The sequence below is a fragment of the Pleurodeles waltl genome, chromosome 7, assembly GCF_031143425.1.
Source record: "Pleurodeles waltl isolate 20211129_DDA chromosome 7, aPleWal1.hap1.20221129, whole genome shotgun sequence".
NCBI classification, from domain to species: domain Eukaryota; kingdom Metazoa; phylum Chordata; class Amphibia; order Caudata; family Salamandridae; genus Pleurodeles; species Pleurodeles waltl.
Window position 1 is genome coordinate 573,847,452 of NC_090446.1, and position 19,482 is coordinate 573,866,933.

At 41.8% G+C, this 19,482-nt stretch overlaps 1 protein-coding gene across 2 annotated transcripts in view; it reads left to right on the forward strand.

The window, feature by feature from the left end:
* LOC138304375 (active breakpoint cluster region-related protein-like) overlaps window positions 1-19,482 on the forward strand; it is a 248,501-nt gene that overhangs the window by 137,869 nt on the left and 91,150 nt on the right. For both annotated transcript variants that reach the window (XM_069244361.1, XM_069244362.1), the window contains 2 exons: window positions 3,690-3,858; window positions 4,965-5,090. In XM_069244361.1, the coding sequence (XP_069100462.1) occupies window positions 3,690-3,858; window positions 4,965-5,090 (295 nt within the window). The remainder of the gene's footprint in view (window positions 1-3,689; window positions 3,859-4,964; window positions 5,091-19,482) is intronic.

Genomic DNA, 19,482 nt, shown 5'->3' on the forward strand with positions numbered 1-19,482 from the left:
TTCTACTGCTTAAATCTGGCAGCCATATGCTTGCAAAAAAAATTCTAGTCTGAAAAATGAATTAGCCCTTGCATTTAAATGTAATAGAACAGTACGAATGCTTGCTAGCAGGCAACTGTACTTATTACACATATTGAATAACTTTCTAGCTTTAATACACATCCCAGGAAAATTGGATTCTTATTGGGGCAAGAAAAAAGTAATATTGTCTTTCAGTAGCTGGAACCTCAAGACATAGGGTCCGATTTGTATGTTGGCAGAAAGAGTACTCCTTTGCAATTTACCTTTCACACAAGCTCTTGACATGCACTTGGAATCTCAACAAAAGGTTCTGGGTGTCACATTTAACCAGAACTTTACAAAAGTAGGACCAGTAGGTACCACACAATATATGGACCAGGAAAAAGGCCTGTCCAATACTCAAATCTGCAAGTCCTTTATGTCAACAACCTGGGACATGGGCAATAGGTCCTATGCTGAGACAGAGGGCACTCTTGACCTCACACTCATCATGGACACCTCTAGGCTTCAGCACACACTCTATATTGCCATGTTATCCCGGGCCTAATAAAAGTCTTCCTACCAGTATCACATTTAGTTAGGTCACTCAGGTGAGGGGGACATGCCTTTTTGCCATGCAGGAGACATTCCCATTCCAAATCCATTCTGTCCTGTTTCAGGAGGCACGGTTGCTCCTATAACATTTGATTACTATTGTTATTCCAATCAACAAGGTTGATTGGTTGTTGGATCCCACGACTAGCGAATATAAACAAATGGATTTAAGCAGAAAGGTTCAACCCCTTGCCCCGCTACCCCTGTGTGGAGTTAGACTTGCTCCATCCGCACAGCATACTATCTCTACTTTACAGGAAGTCCCTTGCACACTGACTGCCTCCTGTCACTCGCACCCCCATCAGATGCTGGTATTGAGCTCTCCGCCATATAAAATGGTTTAGCACCAACTCAGCGGCAACTCCACAATGACAGGGCACATGGCTTTCTGAGAGGGAAGCCTTGGCTGGGTTCAACAAATAGTACCTCATCGGTAACTCTACATTAGGGGACGTCTGGGGGAGGAGGGCCGTATGTAGCCGTTCCAGGAATTAGAGGCAGAATTCCACCTTGACTCCTGACAGTTTTATCAGTATCTACAACTGCAATCCGCCCTCTAAGGTTATAGGGAGAATTGCAAGCACTCTCCAAGTACAACCTCTTAGAGTGTAAACAGATAACTGATGATTTGAGAAAGGATGGAATCTTCTCATTATACAAATCTTTAGTAACCAACACACCATACTCCCTGACGAAAATGAGAATAAAGTGGCAGTTGGAAGTGGGAGCTCTTGATGATGAGGAGTGGGCTTAGGTGAAAATTGTGCGTAGCTATTTGCAATATCCATGCGCTTTCAACTCATACATTTTAAATACCTAAACCACATTTACTATTCCTTACCCTGACTATGGTGGATGGGCTGTGCCAGTAGACCAGGGTCCCTCCGGTGTTATTTCTCCCCAGGCTTATTCTGCCATGTGATTTAGGATTGCCCTGAGGCCCCAAACTATTGGAAAGGAGTCAATTGGATAATGGGGCAAGTGATAGGGAGGCCCCTAGATCTGGGGCCAGATGTAGCAAAGTATTTGCACGTCGCAAACGGCGAAAATCGCCGTTTGTGAGGTGCAAATGCCTCTTTGCTATGCAGAAATGCATATTGCGAGTCGGTACCGACTCGCAATATGCATTTCCGACTCGCAAATAGGAAGGGGTGTTCCCTTCCTATTTGCGACTCGCAGTGGGATGCAATACCATTTGCGATCGCGTACGCGGTCGCAAATGGCATCGCAGTTACCATCCACTTCAAGTGGATGGTAACCCACTCGCAAATTGGAAGGGGTCCCCATGGGACCCCTTCCAGTTTGTGACTGGACCCAAAAATATTTTTTCAGGGCAGGGAGTGGTCCAAGGGACCACTCCCTGCCCTGAAAAAATACCGAAACTACAGGTTTCGTTTTTTTTTAAGTGCAGCTCGTTTTCCTGTAAGGAAAACGGGCTACACTTAAAAAAAAAAAACTGCTTTATTTAAAAGCAGGTCACGAACATGGAGGTCTGCTGACGTCAGCAGGCCTCCATGTTAGCGAGTGCCTATACTCGCTATGGGGCCGCAATGTGCGACCCACCTCATGAATATTCATGAGGTGGGTCATTGCGACCCCATAGCGAGTTGCAGTCAGTGTCTGAGACACCGTACTGCATACGAATTTGCGAGTTGCAAATTGCGAGTCGCATGGACTCGCACTTTGCAACTCGCAAATTCGTCAGTTGCTACATCTGGCCCCAGGTTCCTAAGATTGCACTATTGGGCATCATGGACACTTGGAGGGGGGGTGGGGGGGGGGGACACATGCTTCTCACTTGCTCATCGCTAGGACCAACCTGGCGCCAAAAAGAGACTTAGCTCAGCAATGGAGAAAGGCGAGGACTCTACCCCTGGAGAAGTGGACTAGGGACATGGATCACTGTGCTGCAATATAAAACCTGGTACATAAATCCCGTGAGGTGCTGAAAAAACAAGAGAGGGTTTGGCCCCTGGGCTGAATTTGCTGATGGCCCACATTACTAGCATAACTAATGTGGAAAAAGGAATGAGTATCAATAAACCTGTAATATGTGATCTAGACTGTTATTTATTTCCAAACGTGGTTGAAAAGCCTGCACTGATAACCTAGCACGCACATGTAGGGCCTCAGGGTTTGGTCCTGTTATGGTACGGTTCAAGTGTACAAGCACAACTAACAAAATGTGTTATATAAAAAAGCAAATATGACTGTTTTAGGCTTGCTAATGCTTTTGGTACCGTTATGGGGTTGCAGCTGCAAGTGTTGTCTGACCACATCCTTAGGAAAGCCCCTTATCAGTTATCCAGAAGGGTAAAAATGTCAACTGCATTCACTTTGGAAGGTATTTTAAGACTATTGTTAGGTCACAACAAGGTTTATTGATTGACCAGGCATATGTCTTCCTATCATACTTCTTGCATATCATTTCACTTTCATCATGCTGTGTACGATTAGGACATAGCACTGTCACACCTCCCAGTGCTTAAAGTGGCCTTTAAGGTTGTTCCTTAAAATATGAAGCATTCATTTATGTTTTATATATAATAAATATACTAGAAGTTATGCATGGGCTACAGATGTGTTTGAAGTCATTTAATATTTTGGGACTATTAGGTTACAAATTAATATTCACTGTTTTTTTCTTCTGCGTCTCTGTTTAGAAAAAGTCCTCCTGATAAACCTTTAAATACATAAAGTTTTTTTATCAAGATAATATTTTGGAACCCCCTACACCTGACTTAAAGTACCCAAGGTTGGCATAATAGAGGTTTGTCCAATTGTTCGGAATGCACCTGTGACCTATGGAGCAATGGCGGCCTTTTTATGTATGGTTAGACCCATCTGGTTGCTAAGGGAAGAATGATGTTCATGTTAGGTGTGTGTAAACCTATCAATGAATTAACAAGGGGGATCATCCAAGTTGAATGTATATGAATCCATAAAAGGTGGATGGAAGATGGAGCAACCATACTACACACTTTGAACCCTGTTAATTTCTGTCTGGGTCATATAAACACGTAATAGGCAAGTGTGTCCCTTTCTGATTCTCACTGATCATTTCTGTTCTTAAGGAAGCTGGAGGGCTACAAATGTGAGTGGTTTGTGCCGCTCACTGACCTGACCTTGCAGTCTCCACTGGAGAGTGAAGTGCCGCTGCCGGTCCCAAGTGAGCCTCTGGAGCTTCTTGAAGATGTGCGACTGAGGATCTATCAGGCAAAGCTCGAGCTGCAGGAGGAAAAGGTGAGATCACTGAGTTCTCATCATCAACATAGGAACTCTGCTTCACCAGTGTTTGTGCCAACTTTAAACTGTTACAGAATTTTGAAGCATCAAAGTATGGACACTAGGAGAAGAGGAAGGGCCTGGATTGGAGATCAGGGGACTCTTTAGGAGGAGGTGGTGAGCCTGCAATTAGCTTCTATGTCTCAAGGAAAAAAACATTGTGAGAAGGTATTGAAAGGATATCAGTATGTGTCAAACACCATCCCCTAAAAATTGGACTCTTTATTGTAGTTATGACTATTGCCTGATGTTGTTGGTGTATTGATTTGTCATATAAGTATGATTAGGTCTGGTTTCATTGGTTTTGTGCTGGGGACTTGGTTCTGATGGTATGCTGGTCCATTTCATGGTACTGATGTAGAAATTGGCCCTCCTTGTTTGGTAGTGATTATGGATTGCCAATTTGTTTTGTGTTGATGTTTGTTTTGTTTTTTGGTATTGATGGTAGCTGGTGTCATATCTTGTTTGAGAGTTGGGTTAGTGTCTTCTCTGTTATTGGTGATAGATTTCTCTCTTGTCTGTTCTAATGCTGCTTCTGCATTGAATCTACTCAAATATTTTGTTGGTGGCAGGTTATTTTTTACATTGTTAGGTATTATTGAGAGGTTGACCAGTGTTGATGGGTTTACATCTATGTTATGGTGATGATGGTGGCCTGATTATTTTTCCTGCTGTTGATGCAGTTTAATATTTTGTCTGGGTTAGCCTTGTATCTAGTGGTGTGTTGTCCCCCCCCCCATGTATTTGGTATTCATTGTAGTAGTGGTCCTTTGCATAGTGTTAGTTTTGCCTTAGTGTGCCTTGAAATTTGTGGTTTACTGTTGTCCGTATATTTTAGTTGACCAGCAATTTGTCTTGGTGAGCCAAGTGATTGCTGTTGCCTCGTGTGACCAAAAGATAATAAGGGGTCAATTTCAGCTCTCCGGGTTTGATAAATTGAGTACCATTAATTTGGGTAACAGTAATACTTTTTATTTACAACAACATGAAACACCAAAACTGTTAAAGAAATGTGTAAATAAAAGCATAGAAGACTTATCTTTATTATTGTTGTCTTTTTTCAGAGGCTCACTCGGGGATCTTTCAGAAGGGCAATAGAAAAAGCTAAGAAGAAGTTGATAGACAATGAGCTCTGGCTGCTGAAGAATGCTCCTGCGATACCACTTAACATCCACAGCAAGAATGGCAAGGTAATGATATAGATGTTTTGGGAAGGAGGCCAATGGACATGGATCCGGAACTGCTAAGGGCGGGATGTTTAGATGTGCGCATATGACTGCTATGGTTCATGGCAGGCTTGCTAAGCCCTAGAAGGATAAAGGCTATAACTGAGACTGGGCAAAATGTTTACCTTAGTGGAAGGGCAGAAAAAGTACAGTGAGATGACAGTATTAAAAGCTATCGGTGCTGAGAAAAAATGTGCCCTAGAAGAACAAATGCTACTTAAAATGTATCTCTGAGCAGGACTCTGCAGAAACCAAGGATTGTTCAGTTTCACTTTCTACATCCAGTGTGTGTGGAAGTCCTACTGCCTGAAAGTTTCACATTTTCTCCTCTGTGGTTTCTGTGTGATTTTTTTCATCATCTAAACCATAACTGACATTTATTAGATAATGCACCTTATATCATTTCATTTCTAGTGGAGGAATATTTATATGAGGTCACAGAGTGTCCATCAGTAAATCAGTTCAATGTTTGGATTATTTTGTGCAATTTAACATGTGCACCCCCTTACTTCTCATTATGTAGTTTGCTCCCGTTTGCGGTACATTCTCAAAAAATGCTTTAAGAAAACTCCATTTGTAGTAGTATTTTTAGCCTAATGTGTATTAAAATGTAAATGTAGGTACATTTAGGTTAGCCATTGAGTTCTGCTGTATTTTCACTAAAGTATAGTTTTTCATGAGGTCATTTTAGCAGCTTCTTGTGGGCAAGTTATTTTAGCCACTGGCCTGCAGTTTGTGCCCTTTAGCCTGGTGGTAATTCATTTTAATCAATTTTATTTTCTGAGCAGAAGCTTCATTCTGCTGTGATGTTGTTTTTCCTTTATCTATTACACTTTTAGCCCAGAAACGGTTTTCATTCTTTTTAGGTTGTTATTTTCATTCTGTGCTTTGCTCAAGGATGTACACAATATTGTTGTTGGTACAAAGCGGAACACCACAATCTCTACCACTTCACAGAAATATGTGTTCTTATATTAGGGCAGTTTTCTTAGAACACCAGCTGTTTTATTCTAAAGTATCTGCCTGCCACTTATACATTGGAGAGAAGTTCCTGCCAGAAATTGACACTGCATGCTGTTACTTCACTGCAACCGTCTACTGAGATTTGACGTCTTTTCTGCATACATGGGAGAGGACTCTCGGTAGACCAATAGCCCTCTTCGCTACTACCACATTCAGGTATGAGGGATGGTGTCTTCCCAGGAGTCCTAAAGGGAGGGTAAGGGCTAACACTGCTATGCTCTAATATAGTACTTTAGTGGCTTAGATAGGAATTCCCATACTTAGCATTGAGACACTATAGTGGGACTTTTCTTGTGTTTCACTTTCTTTGTCAGCGCTCTGCTATTATGTTTCATTATCCTAATCATTTCAGTACATGCCATTAGAACGCAGCTGATTCAATAAAATACATTAAACCAAATCCTGCTTCTGTTTGTCTTTGCATATGTCAGACAAATGTAACTGAGAGAAAAGGACAAGATCTGTTCTACCACGATTTCCCTGAGAAATCAGAATGTCAAGTGCATGGCTGCCACACTTTCGAGTGCTGAAGAGGTGCTGCTAGCTGGCTGGAAGTGTTAGACCAACAAATGTCACAGTGTGTGGGATTGGACTCAGTTTCCCACAATCTAGTGGTACTACCGCCTTAATCAAGTAGTCTCATTGGTACAATGAGAGCCAACATGGCATGGCGCCACCAATGTTTGGTCAGACACTAAATTATGGAGTATCTCTGTCTCACTAGGCTTCCCAATACTACATACGGAGATGTTGGTGGTATTAGGGTTCTCCCCCTCAGCTGGACAGGTAGCACCTTATTTCAGACTATAGATTGTTCAACCTTGAACCTTAAATGTGTAAATCCCCAATTGGTGTCCTTATCTCTGAACAAGTTCATTCAGAACGGCGAACCCACAAAGGGTGGTAATTGCAGTAAACATGAGGCCCGCCTCACTAATCATTTATTGAATAATGGCCTTACAGCACAGGGGGGTGCTGTTACATTTGTGGTTGAGGGATATCCAGGTTATAGAACAGAAATGTTCTATTCTTGGGCAATTTTCCAGCAATTGTTTGGAACACTAATACATTTCATTCACTATACACTTGCTAATGCACCTGCACAATAAATACAGAGCATACACATACATAGAAATACCTCTAACATTTCAAGACCACCAGAACTGGCTTGATGGCGCCCTACCACTTAAAACACTTCATTTTAGATTAGGTCCTCTTAGCAATGATGGCTCTACTTGGCCTCATTGGGCCACATACAAACAACATCCTGATATAGGCACTTTGGTGGTACTTGAGGTTCGTCACTTATACTTTGAGCTTGTAGTAATATATAGACTCCTAATAGAACTTGTAATGAAAATATTAAATGCTAACCCAGCATTGGCTGCTCCAGCACAACCGCATGCAGATACACCAGATACTAGCCCTGCAATGGTGCATTAGATTATGGGTAAAGTACTCACAAAAAGTTCAGAAAAAAATCTGTTTTGGTTAGCTCAAAAAAATAATTGCGCTGGAAGCAGTGCTTTCCCATATGGGACCCCAAGATAAACACACAGTTCTCACTATGTGCTTGCCATTTGGGATGGTTCCCGCCGTGGATAACTGCACCACCTGAGGCATGTTATTTACTGCGCTCTACACTACCGTGCATGGCACACCAACACTTGCCAATCTTCTGGAAGTGTTATTCAAATTCAAGATGAATAAGGGGGGTGCCCTGGCCCTGTGCTTGGGGATGCAATTAATGGGCGATTTTACTACAGTAACCTCAATATTATTAAGTAACCTTACAGAGGAAGCAGTAGCACTGGCAGTGCACATGTGGCTCCTGGATGTTCCTCCACAGGATCAAGAACATGAGCTGCCTAAAATTATTGGCGAAACCTATTCAAGTATAGGTAGGGATAGTTTGGGAGCCAGACCTAGTAAACCACAATTACAAGGTAAATCCAATAAGGATTTTACCAGGCAAGCAGCTGAGAGTTCTAAAAAACACTAGGATAAACAAAAACAAACATCTGAAAAAGACAGGGGAGAATCTCCACATTCGGAGACCCCAGAGAAACATTTGAACTTAAGAAATAGGGATAATATAAAAACTCTTGCTAGATATCAATATACTGACACATGCAAATCTCGTTCCTTTCAGGACTCAGCAGATAAACAAAGTGAGAGAGGTGGGCAATCAGAACAACAAACAGAGTAAGTGAAACTGAAAAAAAATAAAGATTCACAATGCTCATCAGATGTTTCAACTTAGTAAGAAGAGAAAGTTCCACAACAAAAACCCCAATTCAAAAAGAAGAAGGTGGCAACTATTTCTGCAAGAAATGCTACGCAAGATGAGAGTTTTATTGAAGAACAGGAACTGGGCACTGGCTCTGCTAGACAGCGTAACACAAGTCACAATAGTTCCCCAGAATCTTCAGTAGCATCTGGGGGAGAAAACAACTGACGACTTTATAGAAGTCGAGTCTGCGGACATGTGCGTCTCCCCTCCCAGTAGGGTATACAAAATGAAAATACAATTAGAGGGAGACATTGAGTGCACAATTGATATTATATTTTGGAAACGACTAACCGGCATTTATGACATTTTGTTGGTCAAAAAAGTTTGGCCGCCAGAATGTGTCCGTTATGTCCTATGGTGGGAAGAGATTATTAAGCCTTCCTTCTGGCCACTGGTTCCTGTAAAGTTAAAAGAGTCATACTCATTTGATTGGGCATTGGCACAAGCCCCGACGCTGTATCACAATCATGTTGGGTGGAATAAAGATTCTCCCTACCACATAATACCAACTAGGTCCCAACCACAGCGTCAACCTCAATATCCTATGAAGCAGGAGGCTAAAGCACCTGCGTGAGAGAGACTCGCACAGCTAGAGTACAAGGGTGTATTTGAGCCCTGTGTCTCATCAGTGAACAATCTTCTATTTCACGTTGCTAAACCAGACCATTCATACAGAATAGTCTTAAATTACAGATATTTAAACAGTCATACATACACATTTGCTATTCAAAATGCACATAGCATAGCTCACATTAACAGTATAGTGCACAAAAAATACACAACAATTTTGGATATTTCCAGTGGCTTCTTTCGCCAAAATATAGCACCTGAAAGCAGGGATTTAACAGCATTTAGCACTTTAGGCTTGCAGAAAAATATCTGTAGTCTCCCATAGGGGTATAAGAACAGTCCTGGACTGTTCTCTACACATGTAACATCCGTTTTACATGACATTGACCCTGAGGTGTTGTCCTATGTTGACGACATCTACTTAACGGATGATGATCTTATTCACATCTAAAATGGGTGTCCCACATAGTAGTTGAATTTACCAAAATTGGCTAAAAATTCAATTTTAAGTAAACAAAAATTGCCTTCTACAGTGTCCTATTTTTGGGATATGAGTATTCAGATAATGACAAGAGCCTAGCACCCCACTTTCTAGAATATTATGCACAGTTGTAACCACCAAATACCATTAAAAAAGCTCCATTCCTCATTGGGCTTTTTAAACTTTGGCAGAACGTGCATTCCAGATTATACACAATGCATTAAACCATTATGTGACTTAATATGGGCCAATGTTACAAGCAAATATTGGACAGTCAAACACATGCATCCTCATAGCATTGCAACAAGACAGGCTTGCAGCAAAACACTTACACACAGGGGACAATAAAATACATTTGGTAATCAGAGTAATTGCTGATGCCATTGGCTTCACCTAGGTAACATTAAATGAGGGCGATACCGTCCCTATCGTATACAAATTACACCTGTACTCTACAGAATGCATTATTGTTGTCTCTCTGATCCCATCCCTTAAGGCTGTCACAAAGGCTAGCATTCCAAATGAAAAAGCATTACATCCACGCTGGGTTCAATGAGCAACACCTCTAACAACTAATGATGTTGATTAAATTTTTTACCCAAAATTACAAACTCAAGAATTCCTTCAATACGAAATGGAATAGCCAATACCAGCAAACACCTTGCCTACTGATCAATTTCAAAAGAATTATTTACACTGATGGTTCAGCCCAACCAGCCGTAGGCACTAACCTCCAATACTCTGCAACTTGTGCGTCTGTAAGTGGCTTCATTAAAGATGGTGAGTTCCATCCACAAAACATTTACACACAGAGAACTGCACTGTGCAACTAGCAGAGCTCAAGGCTCTGGTAATGGCACTGGAACACACAGATCCAGAACAGCTAACAATAATAATATGTGATTCATACTACTGTGTCCAGTCCTTCAATGAATATCTGCATTACTGGTGTCAGAATGGGTTTAGAGATTCAAAAGGCAACACCAAACATAGGTTACTGTGGGGGAAAGTAGAGGATCTGAAGGAAATGCTTCCCAATGCCCATATACTTCGTGCATTGGGACACTAACGTGTAGGAATACACGCTACAGGCAATGCCTTGGGTGATTACGTGGTCAAGTCAGCAGTAGCAACAGTTTCTGTTGCTGCAATAACTCATTAACGAATGAGGCTGGATGATGAACACTGACTGCTGTGAAAGCTTTGGCTGATGGCATGCCATTACCAACAGCATATTCTGCCACATATTCCTACCGCATAACTAGTCTAAACACTGCCTTAGTGTGATACCCAACCAAGACCAAAGATCTTAGTTGTTAAAAACGGCACATGAAAGAGTTGCTTCTGCCCATGCAGGTGTGGTGGCTACTATTATCCCAACTTCAAAAACGCTATTGGTGGCCAAGCCTATACAAACAGACAAAACAGTATGGGCCAGATGTAGCAACCCTTTTGCGAGTCGCAAACGGCGAAAATCGCCGTTTGCGACTCGCAAACGTGGGTTTGCAATGCACAAATGCATATTGCGAGTCGTTACCGACTCGCAATATGCATGTGCGACTCGCAAATAGGAAGGGGTGTTCCCTTCCTATTTGCGACTCGCAATGGTATGCAATACCATTTGCGACCGCATATGCGGTCGCAAATGGCATCACAGTTACCATCTACTTCAAGTGGATGGTAACACAATCGCAAATTGGAAGGGGTCCCCATGGGACCCCTTCCAGTTTGTGATTGCACCCAAAAATAGTTTTTCAGGGCAGGGAGTGGTCCAAGGGACCACTCCCTGCCCTGAAAAAACCGAAACAAAAGGTTTCGGATTTTTTTAAAATGCAGCTCGTTTTCCCTTAGGGAAAACGGGCTACATTTAAAAAAAAAAAAACCTGCTTTATTGAGCAGCAGGTCGCTAACATGGAGGCCTGCTGACGTCAGCAGGCCTCCATGTTAGCGAGTGCCCATAGTCGCTATGGGGCCGCAATTTGCGACCCACCTCATTAATAATAATGAGGTGGGTCTTTGCGACCCCATAGCGACTTGCAGAAGGTGTCTGAGACATCTTTCTGCATCCCAAATTGCGACTTGCAATTTGCGAGTCGCAGAGACTCGCAAATTGCAAATCGCAATTTGGTTTTTTCGTACATCTGGCCCTATGTCCTTTGCTGTCAGCAAATAAAAGTGCCCACCATTAAACAGCCACCGCAGACACCCCTTCTCATTTCAAACAAACCACTGTAATTTGTGTATCTGGACCATTGTGTACCCCTGACACCGAATGGTGCATAAAAATACATGTTGGTGGTTGTTGAATTATGCTCCAGATTTCTATGGATGTGGAGACTGATCAATTGATGCTAAATCTGTTTTTAAAGATATGCAAGTCTTTATTGGTACATATGCAGTTGCGACTTTACACTTGCACCAGGGCCCTGCCTTTGCCTCAAGGTAATTCAGGGGCACCATGGCTTTGTTAGGGATGCAACTCCATTTCTTGTTCCCCTAACATCCTGAGGGTAACAGTGTAGTGGAATGGAAGAATTGAGACTTAAAGCAATCCTTAACAACAAGAGTATAGGCCCAGGTCGTAGTTGGCTAAGTCACCTGTATGGAGTCCAGAAAGCATTTAATAATCTGCCCAGAAGGTCCCTGTAAGGGCGCACCTCATATGAGGTGATATTCAGGACACAAATGTATGCTCCAGATCTTGATGGCTGTGGTGCGGAGGCAGCAGACACACCTTTTAACATAAATGAATGTGTCACTGTCTAAGGAATTACAACAGTTCTGTGATGAAAACGCATCTGCCTATGCTGCCTCCTTGGGAATAAGGGATACACCAAAAAAAATCTACTGGCTAGATTCCGAAAGTTGGGGATCCAGAAGGGGAAAAGATTACGGTGAAAAAGAAGTTTGGTTCCTTCATATCGTGCCCCGGTTCCTGTCCTGGGAAAACACAGTACAAGGACTTTTATTCAACCCCGCTGCCCCAATCGAAAGAAGACCGCTTTGTCTTCATTGATAATTTCAAGTTACACCATGTGTCTGATCCTACACAGCAGACGTAGAGGACTCCTGGGTAGTTCCCGAATCCTTCTCACTACAGACCAGCAAGTTCATCTACAGGTTTTGAGCAGTGATGCTGACACTTCCCAAAGCTTGGGGAGGATGGAAAATGATCTTTCATTAGTACCACTATCTTCATCTGCACCAAGAAACAACCAAAATAATGAGCAATGCTACTCAAATGCAATTCAAACTGATGGAATAATCTACTATGAACCACAGAGGGAGACTTCTGCTAATTGTCCACTATCTCACACGGATCCAGCTTTTGCACTAACTGCATCTGGATATTTCGCCGATCGCCACTATTCCTTTTATGATGCATCAACTTCTGCTGCAACACTATCGTCAAGACCATGTAAGATGATAAATTGGCTCAAAATGAACCATTTTATTTGTCCATCGAACTGTCTGTGGCTTTCTCTAACTTTACTTACCTTCCTCCTTTCGATTGAGTTTGACATTGCTTTTTTCTTACTCATACATGGTCATTATCTTTCTGAGTGCTCTGCAGTCAAAATGGTAGATGAAGTCCTAAAACCACATTTTTCCTCATATAAGGTCCGGCGGGACTTGCCCCTAGGGAACATTTCAGCTATACCAGCTCCTGGTGGGATTGTCTGGGATGAAGTATCCTTTGATATATTCGGTCTGACGGAGGTTCTTCAAATCCCACATGTTTTCAAACTTTCCTTGAATGGTGTAATAACACCTGTTGTTTCTGGTGACTGGGATGTAAAAACTGTTGATTCTATGCTTTCTGAGCTAGAGTACTTTATTGTATTTGAAAGTGAATATATTTACCAAGCAAAAGAAAAATATGGTGATACGTTCATTATAACTATTAAGGACATTATTTAATTCATAGACCAAGCCCCGTAAGACTGTTTTTAACTATACACAGTGGGAACATTGTCCTACCCCACCATTGAGGACCTCTAAAACATATATGGAAAAGTTTACATATTTTTCTGGGCATAATGTTCAAAATGCTGTGTCCTATTATTTTAAATTGCCTTTAATGGAAATGCACAATGTATTGTTAACAGACACAACATTGATTTGTTCTGATTCCCTTTTTTTCAGTTGGCTATTGAAGGCTATGAATATTGGATTAAGTCAATTGCCATATAAAGTGTTTGGGGAACTAATAATTAGCAAATACAAGGAAGGGAAGCTTTATTTAGAGCATGCTGGATACCTTTACAAATGATTATTTAAATGACGAAGTGCAGCAGACAATTTGCTTAGGCTTGGCAAAAATTACAGAATTGAATGTGCCCAGTATGCCCACTTCCGCCAAATCATACGAATGGCAAAAGTACATTAATGCAACTGAAGAACAGCTCGATGGGTGGGTCCAAAATAGTACATTTAACTGAAAAGTTTCCAGTCCTGGTGGGTGGTTATTTTGGACAGTAGACACAAATGGTTGTCATGCGTATATTGTAATCTCCACAGGGAGTTTTAGAGCGAACAGACCAGACCTTCGCTGTGTGTCCTCAGAACATTTGGGTATTGTGGCAACATACAGCGTAGGGAAATTATGCCAGCAATGGAGAAAACATTCATCAATAGCTGTTGTAAAAGAAGACCTCATTCTCTTGTCAAATAACACAGATTTACAAGATTTTCTGTTCGGTCCCAGAAGACAATATAAAAAGTGCTTCTTATATATGCAATATACAATAAAATTTGGAAACTTTCACAACATGAAGCCGCTGCCTGGTTAAGGCAAATAGATCAGGAAAGTTTATAGAAACCATTAGCCATTGTACCTAATGGGATTAACACCTTGTCTGACCGTCTATACACTCTCAATATCATCTTTTCTTCTGCAATCAACATTATACAATCTGACATGTCATCTTTACAACATGGACAGAGCCAATTTAGGTCCATTATGCAGTTAAGTTGGACACTACAGACATTGAAAAACAGTCACGTTCCATGGCAATACGTTAGAGCAAAAGACCTACTTGCTGTGTTTAATTTGACATGGCAATAAGAAATAATGGCTAACACAGAAGCGAGTTATGTTATGCTGAACATCGAAATATTAGAAATGTTTCCTTTTACTGTGGCGGAAATACCATCTGCAGTCTGGTTAATTCATGGGGTTATCAATCTGCCTATTTTAACACTCCAATTCAAATCTTGTTTGAAACTAATTCCTGTAGACAGATACGAAATGGTAGGAGATAGTTATAATAATGAGAGGTGGGAGCTACCCTTCTAGTATGAATGTTGTAATGGCATAAAAAAGGTCTTTCTTAGTGGCAGTGAATGTGAGACCTCAGTGAGCCATTCAATGGTTTGAAAACAGCTGTCCTTTCACGGAGCTTGTAAAGCTTCTGCAGCGCATTGGGCTTGTTATATGAAAGGATTTCCTGTCCCCTTAATTCGACCAGTGTTCCAGGTGCTCTCGAATGGAAGTTATGCGCTTCTAAAAAGTGAGAGCTGTTGTGGAATGCAAGCCAAAATTGCCTAAGTAGTTTTGGTCTCCAAAATTGTAACTTGTTGCGGTAACGTGCTTTTTTCCCCTATACAATAGACGAGAGTAGCAGACATTTGGCCTCATATTGCTACTTCTAATGTATAATTTGACAAGCTGAGAAGACTAAAAGTTCTATTGTTTCAGAAACATGTAGCACTGGCATCTGCCCGCAAGACCTATGAGCTCCAAGTAACAAGTTCATCTGTGGAAATACAGCTCCTTCTAAAAACTAAATACAAACTTTCCGAGACACTTTGGTGAAATCATGGGAAAACAAATGTACGTGTCCAATACTGCTGGGATTGTACACTTCTTTAAAGCTGTTGGTCCTGGGTTTGTCAGCACCTTTTTCTCTATAGTTGGCATTATACCTTCATCCATACACTTAATATTTTTGGGTGTATTCAGGGGATTCCCAATTACTTTAACCTTATTTGGTGGCATTTTGCTGTTGCTATTTTTTATTCGTAATAGCTGCCCCCATCTCAACAAGGAGGACTGATGGTGCTTCCGCCAGTGCAACTGTGTAGCGAACGCATGATGTAATATTTTGGAGCATCACTCCTTATGAAACTCGAGGGTAACTGGTCCCTATCGTTTAGACCGGTACTGGACTGTGTGCAGCCCATGTTTCATTGCCTTTGGTGCCCTTATGAATGTGCACTACAACTGTGTCTTTCTATGCAACGCTTACTTTCACAGGATGCTGATCAGTTGATGTTCTAGCTGAAGGCTCATTACCAGACATGCGTGTTGAGGGTACATTTGCTATGGGAAGCCTCCTACGAGCCACCCTTTGTGGATCAAGTGCCTCTTGGTACTTTAACATCTGGGGCTACACGGAAGGCTGATGCCTTGGCTGGAGCTGAGGCTTTGGAACACAACTGCTTTTTTTTTGTTTTCCTTGGCATTGATTTGTTTGCATTAATACCTGCCGAAGTGGGATCTTTCCATGGTTCAATTGTCCTGGATATAATTGGCATTTTTCAAAATAACAATGACTGTTCAATATGACATTCGGTTTTTACACTCACATCACTATACTTTACATTGACTGTTTTAATTTGACCTACTTGAGTGTGCTTTGATTGTCAACTTGGGCATTTGTCTATTTTAGTTTATTTTTAACATAGTATTACTTCGGTCAACTGCCACACTTTGAACCAACAAGGGGAGGGAGTTGTGAGGTCATTTTAGCAGCTTTTTATGGGCACATTATTTTAGCCATAGGCCTGCAGTTTGTGCCCTTTGGCCTAGTAGTAATTCATTTTAATTTATTTTATTTTCTGAGCAAAAGCTTCATTGTGCGGTGATGTTTCTATTTTTTTTATCTAATATGCTTTTAGCTCAGAAACTGTTTTCATTCATTTTACTTTGATATTTTCATTCTGTGCTTTACTCAAGGCTGTACACGATATTGTTGTCAGTACAAAGTGGAACACCACAATCTCTGCCACTTCAGAGAAACATATGTGTTCTTATATTAGGGCAGTTTTCTTAGAACACCAGCTGTTTTATTATAAAACATCTCTCTGCCACCTATACATCGGAAGGAAGTTTTAACCAGAAATTGCCACTGCATGCTGTTGCTTCATTGCAGGTGTCTGATGAGACTTGACGTCTTTTCCACATACATGGAGAGGACTCTTGGTAAACCACCAGTCTTCTTCGCTACTACCATAGTCAGGCATGGGGGATGGTGTCTTCCCAGGGGCTAACACTGCTGTGCTGTATTTAGTATTTTTGTGTTGTAGGTAGGAATTCCCGCACTTAGCATTTTGACACTATGGTGGGACTTTTCTTGTGTTTCACTTTCTTTGTCACCGCTCTGCTATTATTATATTTAATTATCCTGATCATTGAGGACATATTATTTTATCTAGAATGCAGTTGATTCAATAAAATACATTGAACCAAGTCCTGCTCCTTTGCATGTGTGAGACGAACGTAACTGAGAGAAAAGAAAAAGATCTATTCCACCACGATTTCCTTGAGAAATCTGAATTTCATGCGCACGGCTGCCACCAATCACCACCACCTTCGGGTGCTGGTGAGATACTGCTAGCTGGCCGGAAGGGTTAGGCAGACAGTTGTCACATGGTGTGGGATTGGACTCAGTTCCCACAATCTGGTGATGCTGTGCCTGAATCCAGCAGTCTCATTAATACGATGAGAGCCAACATGACAAGTGCTTAGTCGTATACCGTTTGTCACTTAATTTTACCCAATTCCTCCTGAGTATACCTGTCAGGCATCTGGACCACCCTTGAACTCAACAGCACAAGGACCAGAACATTTTAAATATCTTGTGCCCTCTACTCTGTCAGTGCTGGTTACATCCCTGACTCTAGGGAGAAGAAGTGGCTAGGTTAAAAAAATAACTTCTTTTGGTTTGGGAACACCCAAATGTTTACAGTTTAACCACTGCCGCCTCAGTCCATTGGGCCACCCAGATGAGCAGAGCCAGGCCTCACTATACCCCTATGAATGAAACAGTTTTTTATAACTCACATCTACTCAAATAGAGTGCCCCGGTGCTTTGTTAAGTGCTGAGACTGCTGGAAACAGAGGGCAAACCAAGTCTACTCATCCCTGGAGCTTAAACAAACATGTTTTCAGCTCTTTCTTAAATTTTCCTTCCTCTGTTATGGGCCTAATATGTTAAGGTAGTCGGTTCCACAGACCAGCCACTTTGACAGTGAAGGAGGAGCCTCCTCTGTGTTGCCTTTTAAAGCAAGGAACAGCAATTAGACCAGCATTGCTAGGCTGCAAGGATCTCCCAGGATTATACTCCTTGATCCTCTCATTTGGATACTTGGGCCCCTTATTATGAAAAGATTAATGGGTCAGAGTCAGTGCCTTGTACACTTTGTGTTGTCACACTGGCAGCCAGTGTAATCTTTCCTGAAACGGGGACACTGAGGAATGCATCGGAATTTTAAACAGTAGGTAGACTGCCATGTTCTCCATAACCTATAACCGTTGGGCCAGGTAATTCAGAAGACCCAAATATAGAACCTTGGCATAATCCAGCCTGGAGAGAATCAGTGTTCTCACAACTGTAACCTGTGTACCGTGTGGAAGGAAATAAAGACATTTTCTTAGAATGCGGAGAACCCAAAAGCAGGACTTTACAACTGCTGACAATTGTGCCCCAAATGTAAGTTGAGCATCAAACATAATGTCCAAGTTTCTTGGCCCCAGCATTAGAGGGGACGGTGAGGGCACAATATTAGGCCATGCACATATCCCTCCTACCCAAACAATAAAATTTCAGTTTTGTCTGGGTTGCATTGCAATTTGTTGTCCTTCAACCACTCCAGCAATGCTGCCATACAACAAGAAGATTCCTCCTTATCCTTTACAGAGTCTCCGTCATACCTGAGCACAAGTTGAGTATCGTCCACATAGGTGATGACTCTGATGTTAAAGGATTCCACCAAATATGCCAAAGGGGACATATAAATGTTGAAGAGTGTGAGACTTAGGGAGGAGCCTTGCAGCACTCTCCACTTCAACCTCTTTGTGCCCAAGGCATATGGTTTCATCCAGACCACCAGTTCATGTCTTTCAAGAAAATAACCCAGCCAGCCAAGAGCAGTGCCCATCACTGCCAGATGTTCTAGCCTGTGCAGCAAGATGTTATGATAGACCTGTCAAATGCGGCATCCAGGTCCAATAACACCAGGGCCACATTGAGGCCGGAGTCCAAGCTTCACCTAATGGATGCAGAGACATCAACTAGAGCTGTCTCTGTGCTTTGGCAAGCTTTAAACCCAGACTGGGAAAGATGGAGCAAATTGCTCTCAGTGAGGAAAGCGGTAAGCTATTGATTTACCAGTCTTCCAAGACTTTCGAGGCTGTTGGGAGTAGAGAGCAGGTCTAAAGTTGGACACGGATTCCAAATCTCGGTTGATTTTTTTAAGTAAGGGAATCACATTGGCACACTTCCAATCATCTGGTAGAGCACCAGAGTGAAGAAAGGTAACAAATAACTCCTGTTATATTGGGCCAACAATATCCGCAGTTGACTTCAGGATGTGAGGAGGTATGGGATCAGTAGGAGATCCTGACTTACATTTTGCGAAGGAAGCTGCCACTTCCTCCACTGACAGAGACCTGAAAAGACATCAGTTTGGAGTGTGCTGTAGGAACAGCTACAGCTTCAGTCCCTGTATTCCTATAAAAGTTGTTTGTGCCTCTTAAATTGGTCTGACTTTTGAAGATTTTATCCTCAAAACAATTGCTAGGTTGGACACAGAGAGACTGGCTAGGCTCTAACAGGGGGGATCTATAAAACTGGTGACAATTTTGAAAACCTCATTCCCATCATTATCCGCTTCCTCAATACATTGCGTATAAAAAATGTGTAGGGCTCTCTTAATGTTCTTATGGTCGTTTTTGAGGGCCATTGTATAGCTAGCCTTATCTT